Source organism: Triturus cristatus, chromosome 8 (assembly GCF_964204655.1).
Source record: "Triturus cristatus chromosome 8, aTriCri1.1, whole genome shotgun sequence".
NCBI lineage: Eukaryota > Metazoa > Chordata > Amphibia > Caudata > Salamandridae > Triturus > Triturus cristatus.
Window position 1 is genome coordinate 958908025 of NC_140591.1, and position 27665 is coordinate 958935689.

The 27665-nt window shown below is 42.5% G+C and overlaps 1 protein-coding gene across 1 annotated transcript in view; it reads right to left on the bottom strand.

Moving 5' to 3' along the window:
• Nucleotides 1-27665, bottom strand: part of PHEX (phosphate regulating endopeptidase X-linked) — a 1454229-nt gene that overhangs the window by 484251 nt on the left and 942313 nt on the right. Inside the window, exon 12 of the mRNA XM_085622474.1 lies at nt 14609-14710. Coding sequence (XP_085478600.1) covers nt 14609-14710 — 102 coding nt within the window. The remainder of the gene's footprint in view (nt 1-14608; nt 14711-27665) is intronic.

The following is a 27665-nucleotide window of genomic DNA, read 5'->3' on the forward strand; positions in this document are numbered from 1 at the left end:
CCCGCACCACTTGGCTCGGTACTGAGTCATTCATTATCATCTAGACCACTCAGAGCTTCGAATCTATTATGCATTACAAAAGCCGGGGCACAGTAGGAGTACGAACTTTAGGTGGGCCTTTGTGGCCTTGGTCAATATCCCTCAGGTAGCAATAAAAAAAAAACAATGGAAGTATGCGCATAGCTGTGGACTCAACAGGTATAATCCCTGACCTATTAAGAATACCTCCTGCACTACTGGGGTTTCTAAAATTGATTATAACACAGTCACCCCTATAATCTTTTGCCAACGGGCCAATCCACCCTACTTTCCTTGTGAGAAAGATCTCATTGACTCTACTAGGGACGAATTTTAGAATATTAGTATTAGATTTTTTATGTGTAATTTTTAAGGCTTGATTCTTTGGTGATGTACTAATATGAACTTGGATGTACGGTTTTAAATAATGAAAGAAATGATTTTATCAATTTGATTGTACCATATACAAAACATTTTTTTTCTTTGCATGATGAACTTTTAGGAATATCTTTTGATAGACGAATAAGGATTAAACGAATGAAAGAAAGAAGAAAAAAGTAAAGAGGTACTAAATAAAGAAGCAAAAAGGGAAAGCAAATGAAAGGAGGAAAGAATGAAAAAAACTCATTAGTGATCAACTGCAGCTTCACCCAGAGTTCTAAAGAGTATCTAGAGCACTAGCATTTTTTATTCAAAACTCAAGTGAGTCACTTCTGAATGCCATTTTTTGTAATAGGAGCCGTTGAATTTAAAGCCTTTTCTACGGAGCATGCTGAAGAAAATGAGCATTGAGATGTTAATGCAGGTATGAAACCAGTGCGTTAAAAAATTAGAGTAGGTATGGGTTTTTACTAATTCAAGGTATAAAGTATTAATAAAGGTGCTAAAAAAAGCTAAAGAGAGAGACGTTTGCGAAAATACAGCATCCCCTTTCCACATTGGTTTACTGACCCTACCCATCTTCTCAGTCGCCTAACAGCTTTCAACTTTTAAAATAGGAAAATTTTTGGTGGACAAACTTTGTGTGCAGTGGAGGTTGACCACTGCACAAGGCTGACCATAGGGCCTGGCTGTGAGGCCAAGCTCTATAGGCAATCCTCACTCCGCTATTAATGCACAGTGGCCATTAGGCACCTGCAGAGGGATGCCCATAGAGGACTGGGTGCTGCCCAGTGGTCAATGCCCACTGTGCACAGCCAACGGGCGTGCATAGCATGGTTGTGTGCCAGCGGGGGTCAGGCACAGGGCTTGGCAGTGAGGCCAGTTGTGCGGCCAACCCCTGCTGTGCACGGCCTAGGCATTGTGCAGTAGGGATTTGGGTGCTTGTGGAGGGATGGGTGTCGGACCAATTTACAATATGATCAGAATTCCTAAAAAATTTACTCAATAAAATTTAGATTAAAGTGACGCTGGGTGTTGAAATGAGACAAGAACATATGTTTAAAAAAAACACAGAAATACGCCAATTATAATTTAGTCGACTAACATTAACATTTGCCCCCATCATGAACTGCTTAGGACCTCACACATGGCATCACTCATGACATGTTAATATACTTCATCAATGACATGACTCATTCGATTAAAGAACGACATAGTCAAAATTACTGAGTTTCACTGTTCCCATTGTAATATATGAGGTAATAAACAGTGCATGATGGGGTGCAAGTAACAGTTAACTGTCTACACTATATAGAGCCATATTTCAATGGCTTTTGGTTTTTTTAATGTTAGATCTTGTCTGATTTCAACACCTAACTATAATATCATTTTACTTTTTTTTTTTTTGTGAGTATCTGTATACATGTGTATATGCATGTGTATGCGTGTATGTGTGGCATGTGTAAATATTTAATTGTGGTAGTTTAGCAGCAGTCTTGATGGTCTCAAAACTGCTTGAAAAAGACACATTTAAAATCATCTGGATAACAATATAAATGATGTAGTATCTGATCTGGATGCTGGTCCACAGGTCAGAGATCGTACTGAGAATAGTAGTGATTGACTACCTCAGGTGGCCAAACAGGGGGAAACTAGTATCACTGTTCCACCAGATATTTCTGTCTTCTTAAATGTTGATAAATTAGTTCACATAGCAGAAGTGAGTAAAGGAGTGCTGATTCATCATAAAAATTAAATCTGCAATTCCCATGCTTATGGTAACCTGTCTAAATGCAATATAAACCTAATGTTAAAGTTTCCAGCTGACATTGGTATAATTCAGTGTCACTTTGCACAAAACCAGTAGAATCATTGGGGAAGATGAATTATGCTTGACAGCCAAAAGGAAGAGCACACACAAGGTCACTTGAGGGATTTTTTGGGGTCATCACAGACCTAATGTTTATTAAAAAGTTGAATTAGGAGTATGGATCATTCATCAGAGATTCCACCTATTGAGCCCCCATACACTGCAGTAATGAATGATTACGGTGGTGTACACAGACTCTATAGGTGAAATTTCCACACTTGTCCATCTGATGAATGTGTGACTGTGAAGGAAGCGTCCCCCACACTTTTGCCATGATGTCCATGTCCAAGACTAGGGTGATGCTGTATTAGCAAAGGGACCGGTAGGGTTACAGTTTTTACCCTTGCAGCTTGGTTTGAATGTATCCCATAGCTTAATTACTCTGACGAAGACCCTAGACCTTGTTAGGCTGAATAAGAGGTTGAAACATGTTGGTAGTATAATTAGGTCAGGAGATTCATTAACAATCGCCAGCTGACCGACACCTTCCCAACATTTTTAAACATACCAGAGGTACTCACTAAATCAAGAAATCTCTTGAATATACCTCTAGGTATATTTTATAACCCCTGTTTCTTATCCACAAGAAAAGACAGGACCAACTGCTTTGTCCTGACCATAGATTTATAAGAACTTCCAGGGGGAGATTAGCTTCGTCTGGTTGAGTGCGACGGGGTGGCATTGTTCCTACCCCCATGTGAGAGGTTGTCAAATAATGAAGCATGCCTCGATAAGCGAGGGTGAGATGAGCTCTCAAAATCTTTTGATAACCCATACTCCTAATTAAACTTTTTAATAAACATTAGGTCTGTGATGACCCAAACAAAACCCTAAAGTGACCTTGTTTGTCAAAACAATTGAGGTGATACCTCCTTTACTCTCCCCTCAGGGATCAGCTAAAAGGAGGAAAATATCGTCAGGGGAAAACTCTTAGTTGAATGTAATGCTCCACACCACTGACTCAAGCTGCCCTAGGTGGGCCCTGTTTGATGCAAGCTTCCTGCACATGGTACAGAGCTATCATGCCATGGAGCAATTTTGGATACAGGTGGGGCTGGAACTGGAGCGTACTTTTATGTTTCATATAGGTACACAAATATAGGCCAGGATAATATCGTACGCCGTCACCTACATTATCCCCCTTATACTACAAAGTAACGAGCCTTTAGGATTGAACCTTTACCTAGTTATAGTCCTGGGTGCAGAAGGAGGGTTTCTCCTACACAATAGAGTCCTATAACTTCTTCAATAGACTCACACCTTATAAATGAATATTCATAAGGGTTCTTGGAAACCTGGCAGGGGCTACACCACCTACCCCACCATATCTACGTACAAGGATCATCCCATACGTCATCCTCAAATCCAACATTGGCTAATACATGAGACAAGGGACAAAGGAGCCCTAGATACTTTCTGTATAAATACAGCACATCTTGCTAGTGTTAGGCAGAGGGAACCGAGACTTCCAGGCCGACACACTGAATAGAGACGCTGAGGCTCCTGCATGCAGATGCTTCAGCTGACAGTAGTCTGAATATCCCTTGCGGGGTGTCCAACTCAAGACCAAGAAGGGCTCTTATATTTTCACACTTCAGGTAATGGGGTTCGACTAAAACCTAAAGGGATTATTGGCTTCACACCTACTCACATGCTAGGTACACTTAGGTACATCTAGATAAGCATTGTAGGAGCATGCGCGCTTTCTTTTATCATGTATTTTATGTTCATGTATGTATTCATGACTATTGCAAAATGGTAGAACTGTATTATCCTTTTATATTCATTTTACTGCTAACCATATATATCTGCTACTGTCTAACGGTTGTCGCAGCACATCTATTTTACACTAGAAGAACTGTGCAATAAATACTTATTGTAACATGCCCAACTGTTTCTTCTGTGTAACTCCCTGAGACCGAATATGTGAGCACGAGTGACTGAGCGAAAAGTAGCACATTGTTTCCACATCCTGAGGGATCAGGGTTGTCATGTTCTAAGGTTACCAGAAACTATTCTCTCCCCGATAAGAGGATACACTAGTGGCACTGTGAGCTAGCTAATGCAAACAGGCTAACATTTCTCGGTGGGGGTGCTCAGAGTCAGTCTGCCACCAAACCCACAGTTTATGTTATCCAAACGTGCAGGTCCTGTATGGGTAATATAGGAACTACACGCAGTACCTTGGGCAGACATCAGCTCAGCGCTGCAGAGAAATGTCTGCTTGGCTTGTACAGGAGTTGACCAGAGAAAAAGGTGTGCAACAGCTTCTTAGATCTGGTCTTAGGGTCAGCCCATAGCAAAATACTGTCCCACTGGAAATCAGCCCAAGACCCCCAACATAGCAGGTGATGGGCACAGGAGGATATGTGGCCGTCAGCAGAAGGAGTGGCGTTGAAGGCTGAAGAAGCTAGATGGCTGCACCACCAACCTCTGACTGTAGAATGGGATCGACTGGGGCGCCACCAGGGTGTGGATATCACACATTTTTAGTGGTCCCGACAACGTCACAGGTGACCCCCATGACCTACCCAGACAGAAAAGGGAGACATGGGACAATTGCATGTGATGAGACTGTTGATAGCCACAGCTACCCATTCTGAGAAATTCTTTTACATTCATTATTCTGTTCAATCTATCATTAATGAGCGAGAGAATTGGAAAAGCTCAATAGCTGCATTCAGGCAAACTGCATGATGTAGCTGTTTGAAGGTTTGCTAGGTATGCTTTCCCACATAACCTTCTAAAGCATAGGACTGCATGACACGTAGATTATTTTGCAGTAGAATTAAGTTGTTGTACTAATACTGCACTCAAAATTTCTGTAAATAAATGTTTAAAAAAAAAGGGGGGGAACAGTTAGTCTTTCTTTGAAGTACTTAATCAGAGATGCTGATCATGTGCTGGTTGCAAAGGTAGATAATGGCAAAACACTTTATAGCACAGAGAAAACATATCAGAGGATGGTACCTTTTACAGGTGGTCTATGTAATGCAAATTTTCTGAGGCCACTAAGCCATTTGCATCTGTCAAAGGTCAGAATCTCTTTTCTAATATTGCCCTTCACCTGACCCTGTCCAAATCAATATATAATCTGTCCTACTCTGAACCAGTGTGTTACTTGGTCCATATCACTGTGCTTCTACCCTTTTTCAGTCACTTTCACTCTGGCCCTCAATTTACCCTGTATCAAAACCTTGCTGTCCATCCTCCGTCATGCATAGCTGATCAGCCCTCATCAATCTGCACCATCATTGTGTATCTTCCATTCCAATTAGCTTCCCCTCTCAGTGTCCTATCATACTCCCAACTCTCCTCAATCTGTACCTTTCCTCTTCTAGACATCCTGGGCCCGGTTTCAGGGTAACACCCCTCATCAACCAGGCTAGCTTGAATCCAGTGGCAAAGTAAGTAAGGGCCCCGAAATCAGTCCAAGGATGCTTGTTTCCAGTCCAGGGAAGACTTGGCCTGGAAGTTCGGGCTGGACTGTACCCATGAGGAACAGGGTCAAGACAGATTTGCATATGACTGGGTCTGAACTGGGGTGGGGAAATGGGCTAAAGAACGATGATGGATTCAACCCTGATCTGTAACTGGGGGTGAGTGTCTGAAAAGTGTTAGTGCTCCATCCATCATCTCCTTGTGTTTGTTATACTTGTGTGAGAGCCTTATCATGCTCTATTTGTGTAGCTCCGAAAACCATTATGCCATCGCTATAGTTAAGCACAATCATAACAGGCTGTAGGATACATCGAACGATGTCTTGAAAATGTTCTGCAGCTGATTACACACTAAAATATAGTCTTTTGTATCGAAACAGACAAACGTGTGTAGAAAAGGTTCTAATGTACCTGCAATTTTCTATGAGTTCCAGCTGATGATAACCTTCATTCCAATCACAGTGAGATTTGCACCATTTAATTGCGTTATCATGTTTGTATTAATGTGTGGACCTGGATGTTGTTCTCATTCAATTGCCTTGTTTGCCTGATGCATGTCAATATGTCTGTGTACTGCTCATTCACTGTCCTTTTTGGGTGCTACCACTATGGACAAAACCCATGGCATGGGACCAGTAGAAAGCTCAATGATGTCATGCTTAAGTAACAATTCAAGTTCCTTTTCAACATCTTAATGAAAAGCAATTTGTCTATGTTTTTGAGCAATATCATGGACGTTCTCGTCACTATGCATCTTTACTTTCATGGTCTTAAGCTTTTCTAAACCATGAAACAATGAAGGGAATTGACTTAATATTTTGTGGTGAGCATTCATGTTATAGTTACAGAAATCAGACCCATATCAGCAGCTGTACTGAAACTGAGTAGACAGGCACTTGACGCTGTACCTTGACACACATGAATGGGTGCTTTCACCTTCGTTTTGTTGTGTTTCATCATCACTACAAATGTACCTTGACTTTTTAAGGGCATTGATGTAGCCCCTGTGCACACTTTGGTTTCTGATGGTGTAAGTTGAGGTAATGGAGACAATTAATTATATTTACCCTCAGGCATAATGTTTATCGAAGCACCATTGTCAATTATGAAAGTTATTTAACACCATTTACTTTCAGTGTAATCCTCAGACAATGTTTGAATGACTTTAGTGCTTTAGCATGTCAACTTTTCTTTGACTGACATTTTTATTCACATGCAGTCACTCCAACATGTGCTTGCTTTTCTGAGGTAAACATCGGCATGGCACAGCCATCTTCTTCACTTTCACTTGATACTGATTTAGAAGAACTGTTTGACAACGATTTAGATGACAATCAAATTCGTTCTGTGTCAATTTGCCTTATCTGATGTTGCCACTAGTTCTTGTGGATACGCCTTGAATTTTGGTTCTGGAACGTTCCAGCTGCCATTTTGTCTTCGCACCGTGACGCACTTGCTTTTTTGCTTTGCAAACCATCAAAAAATGGTTCTCCTCCCCACAACCTTTACATATCAGTCAAATGGCAGGACATTTATCTACATGTGGAAATGAAAATGCAGATGTAAAACACAACTTCTCTTTACGGGCAGACATCACCTTGTGTCTTTCAGTATTTCTGATATTATCAAAAGGTGGTGGTGGTTTCAGGAAGGAGGCAGCATTGTAACCATTTATAAGAGTGACTGACATTGAGGGTGGAGCTCATTCAGAGATTGTTGGCTTTCCACAAGGACCTGCATCATCTGCACCATCTCTGAGGCCCTGCAGATCTTCCTGGACAGTCTGTGGTACAGTGACCTCCTTCTTAGGTTCCGTTGGAGTCTATCACTTTCTGGAGATCTCTTGAGTTGTTCTGAGCCGTCACTTGGCAACTTTGGTGGTATGTCACTTCAGGTTTCGGACAGCTCAGTAAGAACAATCCTCGTGCTTCTTCTTGGGTCTCCTCGCCCGGTGCTGAGGTCATAGAGCTCCACTTATCGAGGCTCTGGTAAGTGCAATGACAGTATGCTGTCTTGTGATTTGTTTAGTCAGCCAGCACAGTCTTTAATGCTTCCTTTGTGTATCTGTGCGTATCAATCTGTGACAATAAAGCTCCATATAATGTATGACTCTATATTGCGTGGCAGCGCAGTAATTTTATGGTGGCCCTGACCAGCAGGTTCTCAGACAATAACGTGTAGATTCTCTGTAATGCTTTTGGTGTGTTCAACTGCATCATAGAGGCTGGAGCTGAGCTTTGGCTCAACATGCATTAAGCGTTGATTCCGTACTTTGACAACAGCACATGTAGCATGTAAGAGCACTTTGCTTGGACCACAGTAAACTCTCCGGGAGAGCACTGTCCATCTTCAGGTTACTTATCCCCTATCTCACTGCCAATTGTAGCATTTTTCCCAGCTTGGGTCCCCGCCATTGTCTAAACCATATATTGAGCTTAGTATTGCATGTCTTTATTCGTCTGCGTGTAACTGCTAACTGAACATTCTAAATCAACCTTCATTGCATTCCGCTCTAACACTTACTTCACAGCTCTACGGAGTCCATCAGGAGCCAAAAGAGTTCTTTCATTGCTAACTCACAAGACACTACAGAAATGTTTTTACTTTCTTTAGAGGAGAGAACAGGTATCAGGTCATCTTTGTTTTTTGGCACAGTGGGCCAGATGTATCAAAGGGTTTTACCCATTTTGTGTCTATGCGAAAATGTGTTCGTACATGTGGCCCAGTGTTCCTTGAGGTTGAGTTTGTTGTCCTGGGTGAATCCAAGTTACTTGGCATTTAGTGAAAGTTGAGGCTCAAAGTCGTTAAGGTTGATGTCACTGAGCCGAGTTTGTAGCATTTCTTATTTGTTGTTCTTAGCAAACAACAGGAATTCTGCATTGATTAGGTTGAGCTTCAGGCAGCCACTGGGCATGCAGGTCTGGATGATATTATGGTGGTGTTTGAGGTGCTGGATGCCTGAAGGAGATCAGACTTTCAAGTAGAGTTGTGTATTATAGGCATATTGGTGAATCTTGATGCTGATGTCTGTGAGCAGAAGCACAAAGAAGAAATGATAGACGGAATGCTGAACGAATCAAACATTCACCCCAGTCCCAGATCTGAGTTTAATCCATGGTATTTTTGCTCACAACGCCACCAAAGTTTGGACCCTATCTCTAAGTAGAGCGCCAAGTTTTCCCATATAGAGATAGATGACAGGGTTCAGTTTCTGTATGGTACTTTGTGAAGCTCTGCAGGTGACAGGGATCTTTAGGGGCCTGGCAGTATCCATCCTAGCACAGATGTTGTTTTGAAAGGTAGTAGGCGGGTCAGTGGAGGAGATTGATAGTGAATCCTATTCAGAAAACCAGGTGTACATGAGGTTCAGGAGGAGCGACTGTATCAAAGACAGCTGAAACTTTGTGGGTGCAAGCCAAACTCAGGCAGAGATTGTATTGTATTGTATTATAGATTTATATAGTGCTTACTACTCCTGATGAGAAGTTAATGTGCTTTATAAATGGGTAGTATGCCACTCCGTAGAGGCCAGAGTTAATCTATGGTGTTAGTTGCAAGTGTTGCATTTTGTTGTACACTATGCAACATCAATAGATTTGATATATGCATTCTAGCCTAGAGGAAAGATAGTTTTTAATTGTTATTGATGCAGATGATTTAGTTATGTTTCAATTTGCCTTGCTAGTAGTGCCTCTGTTATTAAAGGACTGATGGGAAAGTGTATTTTTTCTATAAGGTTTTCCTACTGCACTGTGTTATTAGATGGCAGTATTTTTGTTAGAGAATACTGTTATACGTATTTAGGGCCTGATTTATATGTTAGCGGAACAGATACTGTGTTGCAATGACGACGGCATATCCTTTCCTACAACATAGCGGTCCATCCGCCCGATTTAAATGTGGGCAGATCTTGGGTGTAACCAAGGCAGAGACTACTCCGTCTCTCCATTATTGTTACACCCCTCCAACGGCCCAACAGAGTAACAGAGTAAGGGTCTACAGAGGTTGGCCTAATTTAGATAGGCGACATACAGGTCAGTTTTCACTGCATACCACCACTAGCAAAAACCCTGGCAGTAAGAAGCAGTGAAAACTGCAAAGTGCCCCCTCACCATGGGACATAACTCCCATGGTAAGGGGGGCATTGTTTTTTTATTTTTCGAAAACAAAATCCTGCTTTGAGATTTTGTTTTTTAAAATATTTTTTTTATAACTTTGCCAGAAGTTTGAGAAGTATTGCAAAGTTACAATACATTGTCAGGAACTGCCTCGATGGTGATTCCTGTCAATGGTTGAAATGACCGCCAGTCTGACAGACATTTTGAAATTTGACAGACGGGAACTCCGTCCAAGTGACATAGTTATTTACTCTGCCGCCCTGGAGGAGAACGGCCCAACCACCAAATATTAAATTGGGCCCTTAGTGGCATGCTCATACAGGTTCGATGAAGGAGTCTAGTGAGAAGAGCTCCATTCGAAATAACATGGAAGGTCAACCAGTATAGAAGAGAAGAAGACATGGACTTTCAGACCCCATTTCGGGGAGGGGGTCCTATGTGGCAGGCAGGGGCTATTGAGTCCCAACTGGGGAGCAGGCAGGGAAAGCAGGGGCTAGTGGGCCCCAACCATGGTGTAGGAAATCCACCTTTTCTGTGTGGTTATCCTGGGGTTTTCACCCTTTTCTGGACTCTGTATTTTTCTGGCTTTAGAACCCTGTGCACTTTACCCCTACTAAACAGTAGTAAAGTGCCTGTGTTCCCATTAAACATGATTAAATTGGCATATTCCCAATTGGCATATTTAACTTGCCTATAAATCTATGGTACATGGAACAAAATGAACCCAGAGCCTGCCAGTTAAATGCCACCCTTGGAGTGCAGTACCTATTGTGCCATGCAATACAGTGGTAGTGTAATCATGGTTTCAAGCCGTACTGTGTAGCCTGACTGTAGCAGTGTAAAAAACGGCAAATAGACCTGTCAGAATATATCCTTTTGACAGGTCAAAACCTGCCTTTTAAATGTTAAGAAGTCACCCCTATGTAGGCTTTGTATCCCACAAAGCCAGCTGCAGGCTATTTAAAAGTGTAACAGGTTTGAATTTAAAGTTAACATGTCCTTAAAGTGACCAACACCCAAAAACTATTTTCGCTGTTGAAAGGCTGCCTGGCCCATAAAGAAAACCAGAGTGTGGATTACAATATTAATACTGTATCTTGGGAAAATGACTAGCTAGAAAACAAAATGACACTATTATTTAATAGTTGTGAAAAACCAATGCAATGGTGAAGTCAGATTTTTATTAAATAATAAGAAAAAGTAACTTTTAAAACATTACCTTTTACATGCCTGAAATTTCTTGAGACGAAAATTGTATTTGCTCTCCAACTTTACCCAGCCACTGGTTAGAATTTCAATAAGTGTTAAAAAGGTGTGAAAAGCCTCCCAGGAGAAAACAATAGACTAACATGAATGAGTAGAGATCACTCCTCTGAACCTCAAGGAATAGGCAGGGTGGGATCTGTGTGCATCCTCTTTGACATTACAATAACAATGCTGGAGTGTTGAATCCGGCTTGAGAGGTCTGCTTGCTTAACATTTATCACTGGGGTGCACTTGAAAGGAAGGAAACAGAATGCCGAATAATTCTTGTAGATTCATTTTCTGTTTTCTGGAAAACCCAGATTTTGTTTGATCAGACTTCTGTCTCTAGGTTTATTGGGAGTATAGTGGCTGGATTTTGATGTTAGACGTGGGAGGACACAATGATTACCATAGCACAGTGCACGCACACACACACACACACACACACATACACTCACTAAGCACTCACAGCGCAAGTTTATTGTGGCCGATGATTTTCGTCATATTGAAAATGCCAAAGTGTGTACAGTTGCCCAGGGGTCATTCCCAACAACTAGCTCGTGCCAGGCATAAATGGGTAATCTCCAGACACCACCTTCAGAGCACACCTGGACCTAGGGAAGAACAGAAGAAGATTGGACCTGATGACTGTCACCTGAGATGAGGTCTGAAGGACTTGACATGCTACCTCTGATACCCAAGATCAAGGTACCAAGTGACATCATATTTGAGAAACTGTTTGTGAAAAACATTCCTGTAACTTACAGTTGCAAATATATTATTCTATTTTTGTACAGCCCACTATTGTCAGCTTTACTCTACATGAGACTGACTGTACCTACACTCAAAAGAACTCCCTTCCTGTGCAAAAACAGTCCAGAGAGCATTTTCCTCTTTCTATGGGTGCTTCAAAATGCAGCACACATGGAAAGAGGAAAAAATGAGGAGAAATACGAATATTTCTCATTGTTACACCTGCTCTGCAGAGGAATATGGTTTTGGCGCTGCCCCATGTTTACATGATGAGTAAATGTGGGGCAGCGTCAAAATCCATGGGTGCTGCAAGTGAAAACCCATTCCAACGCCCATGGAACACCTCCCTATCGCAGAGTTAGACAACGCAACGACTTGCGGTGCTTTGTCTTACTCCATTTCTATGAGAGGCTTGCGTCACTGGAGCATGAAAAAAGTGACGCTCCAGCGGTGCAAGCCTCTCATAAATAAGCCCCTAACTTTTCTTATCAAATGAACCTCGTTGCTAATGATGTATTTTCCTTTTTGTAGAAATTGGTTAATCAGCAAAAGTCTTGATTTACATTTAGGGAGTACCATCTCACTGTGACCTGCTTGTTGGCTGCACCAAATACTCAGGCTGCATTGTAAGTTGAATTTATCTGAAGTAGTAAATGTTAGGGGTTCCAAGTAATGCTAACAAGGAAGACTGTGTCTTTATGACATGTCATGTTGGTGCAGTTGTGTGGACTCAGCACAGTAATTCAGTTGAGCCAACACTGGAAAATAAAGCCATGGCCTGTGCTTCCGCTATGTGGCACAAGACTACAGTTACTCTTATTCATATCATCATCATTATTATTATCATTACTATTGTTGGTATTATTATTATACAAAAGTAATATTAATATTGCTTTCAGTTCAGTGTGAACGTTCAGAACTAGGCAGACATGTTAGGACTCTTAGATATCAGGTATAGAAGAACTGTAGACTCATTATCTGCGCTGTTACCTACAGATACCTGCACAATCTGATTTTTGTCCTCACTTCCACTATTTCTCAACATCCCTTCATATGCCTTTGACCGGCGTGCTACATGCGATGTGAAGTATGACCAGTTTTCTCATTAAGGCCCATATTACGAGATAGCATATTCATCTTATCTAATGTGTTCCTCAGCGTGCAGTCTAGAGTGTTCCAAATTCCTTTCACTGGAATCTCAGGACAGTTGCTGGGAAGACAGGAGTAAGGAAGGTTCCTGCCTACTCTCCTGTGTTGGTTCTTCAACTACAATAAATCCTACTTTAATCTTTCTTCTGAATCTTGGATTTATCATTACACTCATTAATACCCTGTAAAGCAGTGAATGAAAGTGAAATAGGTAAATGATCTCCCCTGCCACCTGTGAGTGACTTGTGATCTGCAGTGCTTCAGTAACGCTTAAATAGCGCTTACGGTTTTGTTGAAGTACTGGCGCTCACTTCACTGATGTGCCATTACAAGCAATAGGTGATACACGTTTTGTGAAGCAGACAATGAGGCACATGCATCAACGAAAATACCGATGGCAAACAGGCAGATTCGCAGGATCTGCCCCTTTGCGACCAGTATTTTTGCATTTGGGATGCATCAACCCAAATGCAAATTCGCAATTTAAGTAATCACAAAATTTGCGATTACTTAAATTGCGAATGCATTTAGGGAATCGCAAATTGCAATTCCCGCAATGCATGATGCAATTTCAAATTGCAAATTCGCAATTAGGGATCGCAAAATAAATAGCATCAATTTGAACTTGATGGTAATTTGCAAAAACTTTGAAAAATGCACTAAAGTGCATTTTTCAAAGTTTCATGTTACACACACACATGCCCTTGGGGCATGTAAGTGTGCAACATGTGGTAACATCTCAATTTCAGGGATGCAACAGGGTGTCCTTTTGGCACCCTTGCACCCTTGAAATTGCATGCGCAATTTGCGAGTACCTATTTGGTACTCACAAATTCCGCATGCAATTCCCATTCATTCCTATAGGCCTCTAGGCCCATAGGTATGAATTGGAAGCAATTCCTTAATTGCGATTCGCAATTTGCGAGTCGCAATTAAGGAATATGAAGGAATCACATTTTTTGGGGCGATTCCTACATGCATAGGGATTTGCGAGTCCTAAATAACGATTTCTTAAAATTTGCTATTTAGGATTCACAAATCCTGACTTTGATGCATTTGGCCCAATATGTCTTGAATACTGTATCCTACGATTGGCCAAGCAATTAGATCATGGATTACCTATCTAAGGGAACCTTAAACCTGTTCTCAGCTGATATATAGTGATTATTATTATAAATGTTCATATGTAAAGAACTCTGGCACCCATTTGGTTCTAGTTTGGGCATTTTAAAATTGCTATTAAAAAAATAAATTGTCATAGACTGTCTTTTATTACATTAGTGGCTCTGCAGGGGTAGCTTGAAATGGATGGATCTTTTAAAAGAGTAAACCACCCAACTCATGACAAAAGCAACATTAGCATGCTTAGAAATGATTCTTAAAATGAAGCAGGGTCCATCATTCGGCTCCACATTTCGTCAAACAATTCTGTCTCTCAAACACACTTAACTTGGACATCTCTACAGGTGCAGATTCTTAACAACCATTTGGATATTTGCCTTAAAGCCACTGGTCACAGAAACAACCACATTCTAATTAAAAGAGTAGATCACAGCTAAGCTTCAGGTCCCATGAAAAAGTAGAAAGCATCCTATCACCCTTACTCCTTTACATTTTTCAGTATCGGCTTTTACCTTTTCTTTGGCTCTCCTTTTTGTTGTGTCATCCATCCAATCGTTGTCCTTCTCCAGCATGTCAAGAAAGGCCCACCGAACCCCCTCTGTCAGCTCCTCCATCTGCAAGGCAACAGTGAGAATTCAAGGAACGCAAGACAGAAAGTGGGCAGGGGGCATTCATGTGTGATATCAACTTGCCAGAGGCACAGAATTGAGGCTAGTTTGTGCAGAGAAGCAGTCATGTTTAACTTTTTTGTATCAAGCATAAAAAAAATTTATGGGATTTTCCACTCTTTTTTTCACTGCAAAGAGGACAAGTTATATGAGCTAGAGTCACCCCTGAGTTGCTCTATTGATTACCTAGCCTGGAACCATTGGCCTTTAAACAACACAACAGTACATATAATCACATTATCTAAAACATTTAACAATTTAAGTAATAAATATCATAAGGTTAAAAATGTCAACATCACAATTCATATGCCACTCATCATACTTTAAAACAGATAAAAGGCCATAATATTAATATCACCCTTCCTACTCATATTATTAGAACATTTCTAGAAGTTTGGCAAAGTCCATAATTTAAAGTTTGGCTCACCTATTATTAATTTACTAACTGCATTTTCATTGGATTATGTTGGGTTAACACCTCAACTGTTTCTCGTTTAAAATCCACGGTAAAACAATGGTCTTTAAACTTCCGGTTTATAACTATACCATTTAATTTTTCATTATAACTGCTGTAGTATTTTATTTAGACTCCTAATTCATTTTATTTATTGGTGCATGACTTTTTAACTGCAGTCATAAACCTGCCAATCACAATTGCAGTTTCCGGGTTTTGCATATCAGTGATAAACTTGACTACCTGTGCCAGGTACATTATTCTATATTTAAAAAATAGTGGACGTAAAAACAATTTCCGCAAGGGCAGCGATTTTAAGGAATCCACTATCATGTGTAAAATATTGCATTTTGTAAGTAGCCCACATGTGAAATTTGCATCAAGTTGGATAATTTCTGTTTTAATTTTCCCATTTGCATAGTAAGGGTTGGTGCCTATTCTAATTCTTAGTACTTCGCACCTAAGCCAGTGGTTTGGTAAAGTATCCAGATAGGGAAACCAATTTTCCTTCTCCCATAACTTTTACATGAATTTCAAAGATGTTTCCCCTCCCGAATACTGCTGGTCCTTTTCCCAAGATAGTTCTTTTCCTATAGACCTCAGCTTCCCTTGGAGGCTCCAACTTGCAGGGTCACCTTCATATCCCTACAAATATATATCAATTTTTTTCTGACCCCTTCGGCCCATTTTAGTTTACTATGCTGGATCTCGTTTTTGCACCAATGGGAACATTCGTCTTCCTCTCCCTGGTCCAATCTTTTCCAGAATCTTAATAAAGCTACTTGGGCCAATATGTTACATGAGGTCAGACCAGTTTCTAGTCTAATGGCCTGTACCATGAAGGAACTTGGCAGAGACATTAAGGTCTTCATACATTGCCTTCCACTGCATCCCAGCCATTTTACCTCTGATGCAAAGTGTACAGCTCCATATTGTAGTTTTGGCGGTATCATGGCCATGAAGGCTTTCAGAACTGGTCTGTGTGACATATCTCCATAGTCCCAGTTGAATTTTCTTAAGCCACTTACCGAGTTGAGGGTCTCCACCTTTAGGGTCCCCAAATGGGTAAGCCATTTCAGAGACCTTTCAAACCAAATTCCTAGCTATTATTGATCGTTAACTGTTTCCAGTTTAGTGGTTCCCAAATGCCACCTAAACTAAAACCACAACTTTCGTTTTATTCAACTTTATGTTTAATTGTTTGCAGCTACATTGCATCGAACATTTTCTGTAGACCCATTTCCATCTGATCTAAAATTACATGGTCTTCTGCATACAAAAGGCATGATATGTGTTTCCCATCCATTCTAGTACTAGTGCCTTTTACCCCCGCCAGTGTCTTAGGGAGATCTGCGATGAATATGGAGAATAGAGTGGGGACAGCACGCATCCCTGTCTTAGTCCATTGATAATTTCTATTCTCTGTGTCACTGACCCCTCCAAATCTATAATAACTTTATTGACAAATTAAATTTGTCATGCTTTCCTATAGACAGTCTCAGTCCACCAAATCAAAAGGAGCATGGAAGTCTACAAAGCAGCAGAACAAACTTCCTCTTTGCTCGATCGATTTCCGTGCAATGGACCAGAAGGTGAAACAGTGATCAATTGTGGAGTGGCTCTCTTTGAAGCCACCTTGTTCTGGGGGGGCTATTGATTTCAATTGAGCCCTTTCCTTTAGTATTTCAAGTATAAGTTTTGGGAAAACTTTTTCACCCATATCTAAAAGGGTAACCCGCCTATAGTTTTTAGGAGGCCTTATATCTCCTCCCCTATGGATGAGTCTTATTATGGCGCCTCCCCAACTATCTGGGAATTGTCCTGTGTCCAGTGTAAATGAGAACAGCCGAAGCAAAAGATCTGCCCACCACCCCAGCCAAGCCTTTATTATTATGGCTGAGAGATTATTCAGGCCAGCTGTGTGGTTCAGATTTAAACTTACTATAGTTAGTTTTATATTCTCTACAGTAAAGCGTGCTATAATGTCATCCACCACCCCTACCCAGTAGGTTCTACTTCTTTCTGCTAGCTCCTTCCTTTTACCATATTTTTCCCCCAAGTACTCGTCCCAAACTGTTTCCTTCACCCCACAGTTCATTTTCACCCTGAGTGCCTGAGCCATCCTGTCTTAACTTCCAGAACCTTCTTACATTTTTTGTTTCTATTGTTTCAAGTAAGTTGCACCAGCATTTCCATCTGAAATTCCTTTTCTGGTTCCTGATAAGAGTTTTATACATTTTCCTTAGTTTTACCGGATTACTATAGCTTTCAAAGTCATACTTTACTTTGAGACTTCTCTCCCCTTCCCTTATATTTTTTTTTAAACAATTTTATTAACATTTAGTGTATCACAACAGTATCTTTTTGTACAATAATTTTTCACGGTGCATACACAAAGATGAAGCATGGGACTAATAGTCAGACCATGGCATCCTGCAATCATTGTATGCTAAGGTGTGTTTATTCACTGATGTCTGACCCCGACTCATCTCGCGGGGGCTCACATATATTTCCCCGGTAGGCATCCCACTTCCCCCATACACTTGTTCATATTTTGGGGCATCCCCGGTGACTGTATACTGACTTCTCTTCCACCATTGCCATGTCCATGTCGTTGCACCATTGACTGCGGGTAGGGTTAAGTCTGGATCCACAACTTTGCGCAATATTTCATTTTGCCACTGTCATGCCTAGTGTTACCCAGTCCTGATCTGTATTGTTTAAATCCGTAGGTTCCCAGATATTGAGAAGACAACATTTTGGTTCTGGGAGAATCGTGACTGTCGTGACTTGTGAAAGCGTGCGCATCACCTCTCTCCAATATCGCGCTATCTCTGGACAGAGTCAGATAGTATGGTATAGTGTACCTGACTCTCCACACTGCCTAAGACAAAGTGGTGTATCTGTTTGGTGTATTTTGTATAATAGTGTCCTAGCATGTGCGGTGCAGAATTTTTAATTGCACCAATCAAAGCCTTGACGGTATCGCTGCCTCCCTAGTGGACTCCAGTGCCTCCTGCTAGTCAGCTTCATCTAGGTCACCTATTTCCAATTCCCATCTGGCCTTCAACGCTGCCGTGGGGTCCGGGCAGCTATTTACAATTTTCCGGTAGGTTTGTGAGATTGCCTTTTTGTGGAGGTGGTCTGTGAGAAGCCTATCTTCCAATGGTGAAGATTCTTTGGGTCGCATTCCTGGTGGGATCAAAGACTGGAGTGCGTGCCTGACCTGCAGGTAGCGGAAGATTTCTGTCTTCGCTAACCCGTAAGTGGCCTGTAAATGAGCAAATGTGACCATTTCCCCTTTCATCCAGAGATCTCCAACTTTCAATATTCCTATCAAATCCCATTGGCTAAAACCTTTGGTGTTGCACAGTATGCCCAGTCTCTTTGTGTCCCATAAGGGCATAGCTTGTGTTATTACTCCCTCCCATCCCAGTGCTCTCTGTGCCTCAAACGAGACCTGTATCGTGTGTGCTGTTGGACTCTCCTTCCCTTATTGACCTCTTTAATTTCCGTCGTTCTTCACTGAACCAATCTTCCTCTTTAGATAGCTATGCATATTTCTTTTGGCGTTAATTACAGTTACTTTTGTCTTAACCTTAAGGCACTGAATCACTTGGTTGATTATATGTTGGTACCTCTAAATTTATTCCCCTTACATTATCCACTATTATGTTCGGCTGCAAATTAGCCCATTTTTTCATGTATTCTTCTGTCATTTTAGCGGTAAGGCGCCTTGGGTAATCCAATTGTAGAGGGATTACATTTTCTCATAGGGCCCTTCCCCCCTGAATAAATCCAATTTTAGAGGATCATGGTCACTTCCCTCTCCTTGTATTACTGAAAAACTGTTAATGCTTCCAGAATTCCAGGTATACATAAAAATGTTGTCAATTGGGCAGGTTTGCAAGCCAACCTTAATTATTTGCTTCGCCAGGTGATCAGTCTCCATCCTGCCATTCAGGCAGAACAGGTTCTTCCTGGCAAAGTACATTCCTAATGCAATGTCCGTGCTGACATTTTAGTTTCCGGAAAGCTCACTGCATTTATGTTGTATGTACCAGCATCTCTTTGAACCAGGGTTCGATTATTTTTGGGTACATTTTGTGATTGAAGTCTCCCACTAAAATAAACATGTCTTTATCATATTTTTTTCAGAAATAATCCAGGTATTCCTTAAAACACCCCATTTCTGATCTATAGTTTTCCAGACTCCCCCCTGCATATACACATTTATAATTACCATGTTATCAAATTTGGGGTCTGGGTCCCGTAGGATCACTCTACATCCCACAAATCATTTGCATTTTACTTCTAGGAGTTTTACCTTTCTCGTTATCCTAGTGGATTCTAAGGTTATTATCACCCCGGAGGGGTATCCATGCCGACTCCTTGTTGCGGGCCTATTTATTCGGATAAACCAATGGATTGTAGGGGGTTTGTCGCACAGCCAGGTTTCTTACAAGCATATGATCTTATGAAAGCTTGCCAATTTTTTAAGGTTTCTTAACTTTGTCCTTCTCCCAAACCCATTAATATTCCAAGGTAGTATCCCAAGGCTGTGCAACAGCCCAACACCGAGTCGATTTCACTTAGGTACCCTTTTTCATCCAGGTTAGTTTGAAGTTGGCCTTTATACCCCTTTTCAAAACTTCTATTAACCCGGTGATTGCTTATCTCTACGATGTCAACAGTGATTTTGATGTTACATTTTTCCTCATGTATCCTGTATAGTAATCTCACCTGCCTTGTCCCAAGTCCTGCGTGATGTCTCAAGAATGGTTCACCTGGGAGTACTATTCTGGGTAGTTCTGTTTCTGACATAGCCTTATTCCTTCCTTTAGTAATTCTTTCTTGCCCTTTATCAGCATTGTTTTTACTAGCCATGAATACATCAGAACTTTTGTTATTTCTTTTATTTTACTATTCTGAATGAACCTGACTTGTCTAAGGTCATTGGCTCTTATTTCTCTCAGGCTACTGCAATTAGAGAAAGGGAAGGGAAGTTGAGACCGATTTAAGCTATACAACTTTTTTGTCATTTTACCACCCTTTCCTGGTTGTGCTGGTTCAAGATATAGCCACGTAGACCACCGGCACTATTCTACCACACTTGCTACTATTTAACGTATTCAGCTTACTTATTTTTTCCTCGTGAGCTAGGATCCTCTTTTTTGTACCACATCCCTCCCTCTGCTGATTATCTATGAGCTTTTCACTTGCATTTTTTGGTTGTTGTGAATCATGCCTTCTTACATTTTTACCTTTCCTTCCTTTTTCTCCCGGGGCACCCTTCAAATTCCCTTCTCTTGTGGGATCTTTTGGCTTTGGCTTACTCTCATGTGTAGATCCTCCCATATTATTTACCATCTGCTACTTTTCATTTCTCCCCTTCCGTGTTCACTGCCCCGGGATCGCCCTCACTCTCTTTGGCTGGGCTATATACTGTCTATATCTTGTTGGTTCTCCCCGTTTTTTTAAGAGCATAGGCCATGTGGAGATATACACATTCTGCATTTCGCTCTGCCGAGAATCATCCCCAGTGCTTTCCATATTTTGCTCAACATTTTCTCAGGTCTAACTATATATAGATGGCATATGGTCCCGGATCACTTTTAATCTCTCACTATGTTCTGCAGTTGATCTTTTTGGACCTTTAGGATATCATTATTCATCATGGTTACTTCCAGTAGACCTTGCTATGTTTTTTTAGCATTATCATTATACCCAACATTGAGGCCGATGGTGTTGCCATAATTTCTATGCCTATGGAAGAGATCCGAGTTGAGCCTTCTGTGGCCTCATTGTCTGGCCCCTGCATCTGCTCCATGTTCTTTTCCTGTTTTGTTTTGTAGGCCATGCTTTGATCTCCTTTCTCACCCTCAATGCTTTTCTCCACTAATTGAGATGTCTCTTTATCTTGAAGGGAGAAAAACCGAGGTGATGAGGAAAGTCTAGACTCTAAGGGATACACATTTCGTCTTAGCAAATCTTGCTGGCTCATCGAGGAAGTGCAAAGGTCCAAATGTCCTTGGCTGCCACTCTCACCCTCCAAGTTATGCACATCTCCTATTATTTAAGTCTAATAGGATTTGATTCCTTTTAAAATGTTTGCCCACAAAATTCTTGATTGATTTAGACACTGATGCACCTTCCTTATTATCTTGCCGGGAATTTTTGTGTACGGGTTTCTTTTTTATATTTCTTAAAGCTGTCCCCATCCATTCTTCTCTGGGGATTACCATATTTCCTTCCTGGCCCCATATAGTTTTGAGGCAGCAGCATCTGCCTGTGGCCGTTCCTTTCGCCCTTTTCATAATTTACCTTTTCCAGGTGCCATCTTGCAGGTAATTCCTTTTTTCAGATGTATTTCTAATGCTTGACTGTTTGTGCCTTCCTTCATTCTATTAGTCTTGGGAGAGTTTTTACTGTGGTATTTACATCAGTTCCTTCTTCCTACCTGGATGCTTTTAAGCTTCTTGCCAACCTTAAGAATCCCTTCCTTCTTTATCAGTCCTTTTACTCTTTTATTTGCAATGTGACTTTATCCAATCACATTCACCCCCAACCCTAAGCTCTGCTTAGCCTTCTAGTTGAGTCACTGGTGCCATCATTGCAGGAGAAGCAAAGGCGAGTCTATTCCTAAAAACCTACCTGAGGACTGGTGGGAGCAGAGCAGGGGCCGCTGTTGTATGCTGTGGAAGGTGGAAGCTCCTTCCGCGTTGCTGTGCTGATCGCGCTGCTGGTGAGAGGGGACTACTACTCCCAGCATCCTCGGCAGCGTCACCGCCCCCACGCACGACGACATCCGCGCCTGGAGGCGCTTAAAACTGAACGGCTCCCTCCGCGTCGCGGGACGCGCACGGTCGACGCCGGGCTGAGCCCGGGCAGAGGGCGGGCCGTCTGTGGCCGTCCGGGGCCGAAGGAGGCCGGGCTGGGTCACCCCTCTGGGTTACCACATCAGGACGATCGATAGTGAGTAATGCCTGTTTTGACTCAGGGTCTATAAAAGCTAATGTATAGCCCTGTTATTCGAGACTCTGTCATTTGACAAGACATTTCTGTTGGCACTGTTCCCTGTGACAGCCGTGACAGGGGTGGAGGGGATAAATCTGCTTTCATCCCACGTTGGGTGTAGTGAAGGGGTGGTCTGGCGGGGGGCGATTAAGCATCCCCACGATACCCTCATAGGTAAGGACTAATTGTTGCTGGGAGGATGACCGGTAAAACGGTCACACGCTCGATAAGAGCAAAGCTTAACACTCCCGCGGTTCCCCAGGCGCACAAAGCTGACACCAGTTCACCATTCCCCGTTATCATGCAGCCTACAGCCATTGATCGTATGCTCAAAAGAGCGCTAGGGGCTGTGTCGAGCGTAATTGAGCACACAGAGAGGCGCTTGTCCCTAACCCCAGTACTTGACCCTCCTGCAGCTACTCAAGATCAGGATCAGGAGGTCGTGTTAATTCCACCGCCTAGCACCCCAGAGCCTAGCGAGCAGGATATCCCATGTGCCCAATTGATTACCACTAGGAATAGAGAGGACTTAGGCCCAGCCAAATGTGCCACTCCGCAAAGGAAGAAGAAAGGCTGCCCAAAGAAGCGAAAGATCAAAAACAGCACAGTTAGTTCCTCCCATTCTGTGAGTAGAAACAACACTGGGGTAGAGCGAGCAATACAGACAACCTCACAAGCAGATCCACCAATATGGCTGACTCAAATCACGTTAGATCTACAAGCTCACATAGAAACATTTATTATAAATCAGTTGAAGCCGGTGACAAGTAGGCTGGATAAGATTCTAAGTGAATTAAAAAACAGGGAGATAAAAGGTAGCTCACCAGGGGAACCAAGTAATTCCACTAGTATCCCAGATACTAATTTAGTGCCCCAAAGGGAGAGGAACATCAGCAATATACGGGATGCACAAATAATAACTGTACAGACCCATAAAGCCCCGGCTCCCCAAACACAAGTGCACAAGAACACTAACCCAAGTGATAGAGGATTGCACACTATTAATGGTCTAGGTGTGCAACAATCGGACAAGCAACCCCAACTCTCTGCTGACCCCAAAGTAAAAACAGCACATAACCAAGAGAGGGCTATTACAACATACGACACTAAGGCACTACCCACTATAAATTTACCACCAGAGTCGTGTCCGTTTGTGGTAGTTTTTGCTGGGGTTCCGGAACTGAAACACGAACAGAGGGAATCACACCAGGAGCTGAAAAATAAACTCATTTATTGGTTGACCCAAAATAGACCACTAGCTAATAACCAGGATGGGGAAATCCTTCTGGTCAGAAGAGTGAACTGGCTAGGAACCAGACCCAAAAACATTAAAGGCAATTGTATTATTGCTAACTTTATGGACAGGGGGGTGGTTGAGCATATCCTTAGACTGGGGCCATTTGGGCGTGTGAGTGGCATAAGGCCTTTGTCACTCAGCTATTTCTATCTAAGGCAGCAGGAAACTAATGAGGGTCAGCATAACACATGGAGAAGCTGGGAGGGACCAAACCCGATCTCAAATAGGGTCCCAAATTGCACACGACGAATGACAGGGATTTGGGAAGGTGGACACCCATGCTGGATAAATAGGTTTAGCCCATTAAGGTCGCTAGAGGAAATCGATTGACTAATCGCCCCATATACCCCGGTAAAGCAGGCTGACACGGAACACAAGAACTTTGATTTGGACGCATTGATAGGAGGAACACCACTCACACATTGCTTGGCCAAAGAGGATAGACAGTTAACATTAGGGGTGGGCAGGTGCAGGACCCCAGTAAAGACCACGGAAGCTTCCAACTCCATCGCTAAGGGATGTCCGCAAATACTTTTAGGGACAGGAGTTATAGCCCCAGATCCAATACAGCAGGGCAGGGATTTGCAGAGACTACCTCCTAGGAACCAAGAGGGGCTGGTTAATATCTCTCAAGGCATGTCTGGGCCAGGGACTGTTAACGCCGCGAAAGAGGGACTGAGAACTATCTCTTGGAAAATAGCAGGTCTTGCAGGCAAATTCGATAATGAGGACTGGCGGCAATATATGGCCCATTTCCACATAATTTGCCTGCAAGAAACCTGGGTAACGGACAACACCCACTTTCATATGGCTGGTTATAAATGTTTTTTTACTCCAGCACAAAAAACCTCCTCAGGCAGGGCCAAGGGTGGATTGTCCATGTATGTAGACTTAAAAATACAAGGCAAATGGTCCAGTGTGGACTGGTTTGCATGGAACATCCAGGCCCTGAGGTTTAGGAATAAAGGGTTAGGGCTCGTGTTTAACGTGTATAACACCGGTCTTCCAGAAAATGACACCCCCATTCTGAGGGAACTAGATGCCAGGTTGAGTCAAGAACTCGCACCTACTAAAGGTGCCCTGGCTCCATCGACACTAGTAGTGGGTGATTTGAACTGCCACTTATGCCCCCTGTTGTTCCCGATCAATGTGAATTGGTCAAAATGCCCAGTGAAAAAAGGTCCCCATTTTAGCCACTCATCGAGTGGTATAGAACTGGGAAAGCTCCTCCAATCTCACGATCTGGAACATACGGTTGATATGATCCCACTGGGGCTAGATGGCACACTCCCCCCCACTTTCAAAGGGAGAGGGTGCTCCTCCTATATAGATTATATTCTTGCTTCTAGATGTTTAAAGAACCGGATCATTGAAGTAGGAATTGAGTGGAGCCCCTTCAGTGACCATAACCCCTTGGTTATGGAGTTTTTGTACCTGGCGAAACAAAAGAACAGCCCAGTCGGGGGCATCTTCGAAAGAGTGACGGCCCAAGGTAGAAGACTTAGATGGGTGAAATTAGACGGGGATAGATCTTACCGGTCCTTAATGGAAAAAGGCAAATCACTCATTGATGAATGTTTAGACCTCTCTGTCGCAGGGGCTCGTTTAATAAACGTATTTGGCCAAATAACTAGCCTGGTGGAAGGGCTACTGTGGACCAAGGCTCCAAAGAAAACCAACTCTAACTCGCCGAGATGGTTTGACGGGGACTGCACACGATCCTTGAGGGAGTTAAAGAAAGCCCTTAGCAGCAAACCTAGGGACTCAGTAATAGTCAACACATGTAGATTAAAATATAGGAAGGAGCTAAAAAGAAGGAAAGTAGCACTGCAGGGGGAAGCGTGGGCGGCCTTGAGGGAGGCCTCCGAAAAAAAGGATATTACAGAATTTTGGAGATTAATAAACACCCCTTGTTTTCAAGATAAAAACGCCCCCGAGGTCGCCACAAATATCCTGCCGCAACAGTGGACAGCTCACTTTGAGGGCCTGTATAACCATGGGGAGGAAGATAGGACAGAGGAGATGGGGGTGGATATGCAGGGACAGGCACTGGAATTCTCCCTAGAAGAAATTATCTTGGGAATTGAGGGACTCACTAAAAATAAAGCCCCGGGCCCAGATGAGACCCCTCCGGATTTGTTTTTGAGTAACGTGGAGTTATGGGCCCCCATTTTAACCAGAGTAATAAATGCGGCAATTATGGTCGGTCTGCCCCGGTCTTGGTCGCTGGCCATTATAGTACCTATTTTTAAAAAGGGCAACAGAGATAACCCCCAATGCTATCGCCCAATCTCTCTGATAGACGTTACAGCTAAAATCCTGGGAAGAGTAATCCTGAATCGCCTGACCGAATGGGCCGAGGATAATAACATCATCTCAGATGCCCAGTACGGCTTCCGGACCGGCAGGTCTACCAGTGACCAATGCTTGAACCTCTACATGCTGGTTGCAAAGTATACTAAAACCAGCAATGAAGCCATTTATCTGGGGTTCATGGACTTGGCCACTGCATTCGACCATGTTAACAGGAACAAGCTCTGGGCGATGATGAATCACCTGGGAATTGACCCAGGTATAATCTGCACGCTGAGGGAACTGCATAGAGAGACCTCTGCCAGAGTACGTTACAATAAGGAAGGGGGGTTGACTGATTCTTTCAGTTGCACTAGCGGTGTGAGGCAGGGTTGCATATTAGCCCCTTTCTTATTTTCGCTATACATGAATAATCTAGAACAGTCCCTGACCAACTTAAAAACAGATTTCCCAAGGGTGGGGACACGCAACATCCCGGTGCTGTTGTACGCAGATGATGCGGTTCTCCTGGCGCGAACCCCCAAAAGCCTTCAGATCCTAATTGATGGGTTTGTCAAATTCATGGACGTGTTAGATCTGTCCGTCAATTTAAAAAAAATCATATGCAATGACAGCAGGTCACAAACCACGGACTAGTTTCCTATATAGAATTGGCAATCATATACTAGAAAGGGTGCAATCTTTCTCGTACTTAGGCGTGCTCTTTAACGAGTCATTGAAATTTGCACCTCTGGCACAGGAAAGGTGTGGCAAATTGGTGGCATCAACTGGGGCCATTGCAGGTTACGGGAGGAGAGTTGGCCGCTGGTGCCCGGAACAAACAATGAACCTTTATGGCTCAATGTGTTGTCCCAAAGCCATGTATGGCTCAGAAGTGTGGGGTTTTATAAATCTTGACGCACTGCAAAGGGAGGAAAATAACATTTTTCGCTCAATACTGAAAGTCCCTAATTGCACACCAGCCGTTATAGTCCACAGAGAATTAGGAAGACCCTACCTAGAGGACTTGATTAAGTTCAGACCAATTCTGGCCTGGCTCAAAATTTGGACAAACCCGGAAGCCGCGCTGAGTAGGCTGATCCTACAAGACTGCCTTGGCAGAGACAAAAGCCTGAACATCCCATGGCTTAACTACGTCAAGACTAGCTTGGAAAACATGGGTTGCCAAGAGCTTTACCTAAACCCTTCAGTGATCATTGCACAGGATAAGCTTAACCTGAAGAGAATTTTCATGGACCTAAGAGCATCGGGCAGAACCACAATAGAAGGTGTCAAACCATCATTGAGTGCTTATAGCAGGCTTGAAACCACTGAAGGCATTGAACCGTATCTTTGTGTTATGTATAATGCTCAAGAAAGGTTTTTAATGTCACGTTTTAGGCTCAATTTTTTATCATATTTGTTAGCCGACCCAGCTGGTTTTAGTCATTCAATTGAGCAGAAGGGTGCCTGCGGCTGCGACAATAGGTCTCCGCAGGACACCTTTCATTTTGCACTCTTATGTCCTCTATATGCAATACTAAGACTTTTAAAAGAAATTTTTAAAAAGGCTAGGTTTACTCGAGCCAAAGCGGCACTGACTTTTCTACAAAGGGCTAGTGACCCGCTAACACTGTGTTCTGTTATAAGTTTCTTGAAATTTGCACTAAGATTAAGGGTAACCAGAGGTCAGCACCATTCATGAACCCTGCAGGTTCCCCCACCCGTTACTTTGATTAAGCCATCAAGGTGGATTCTCTGTGAATAATGAATTATTTTTATGCATATAGATTCAGTCAATGTTCTTGTATAATCATTTAATACTATTTTAATTGTATATA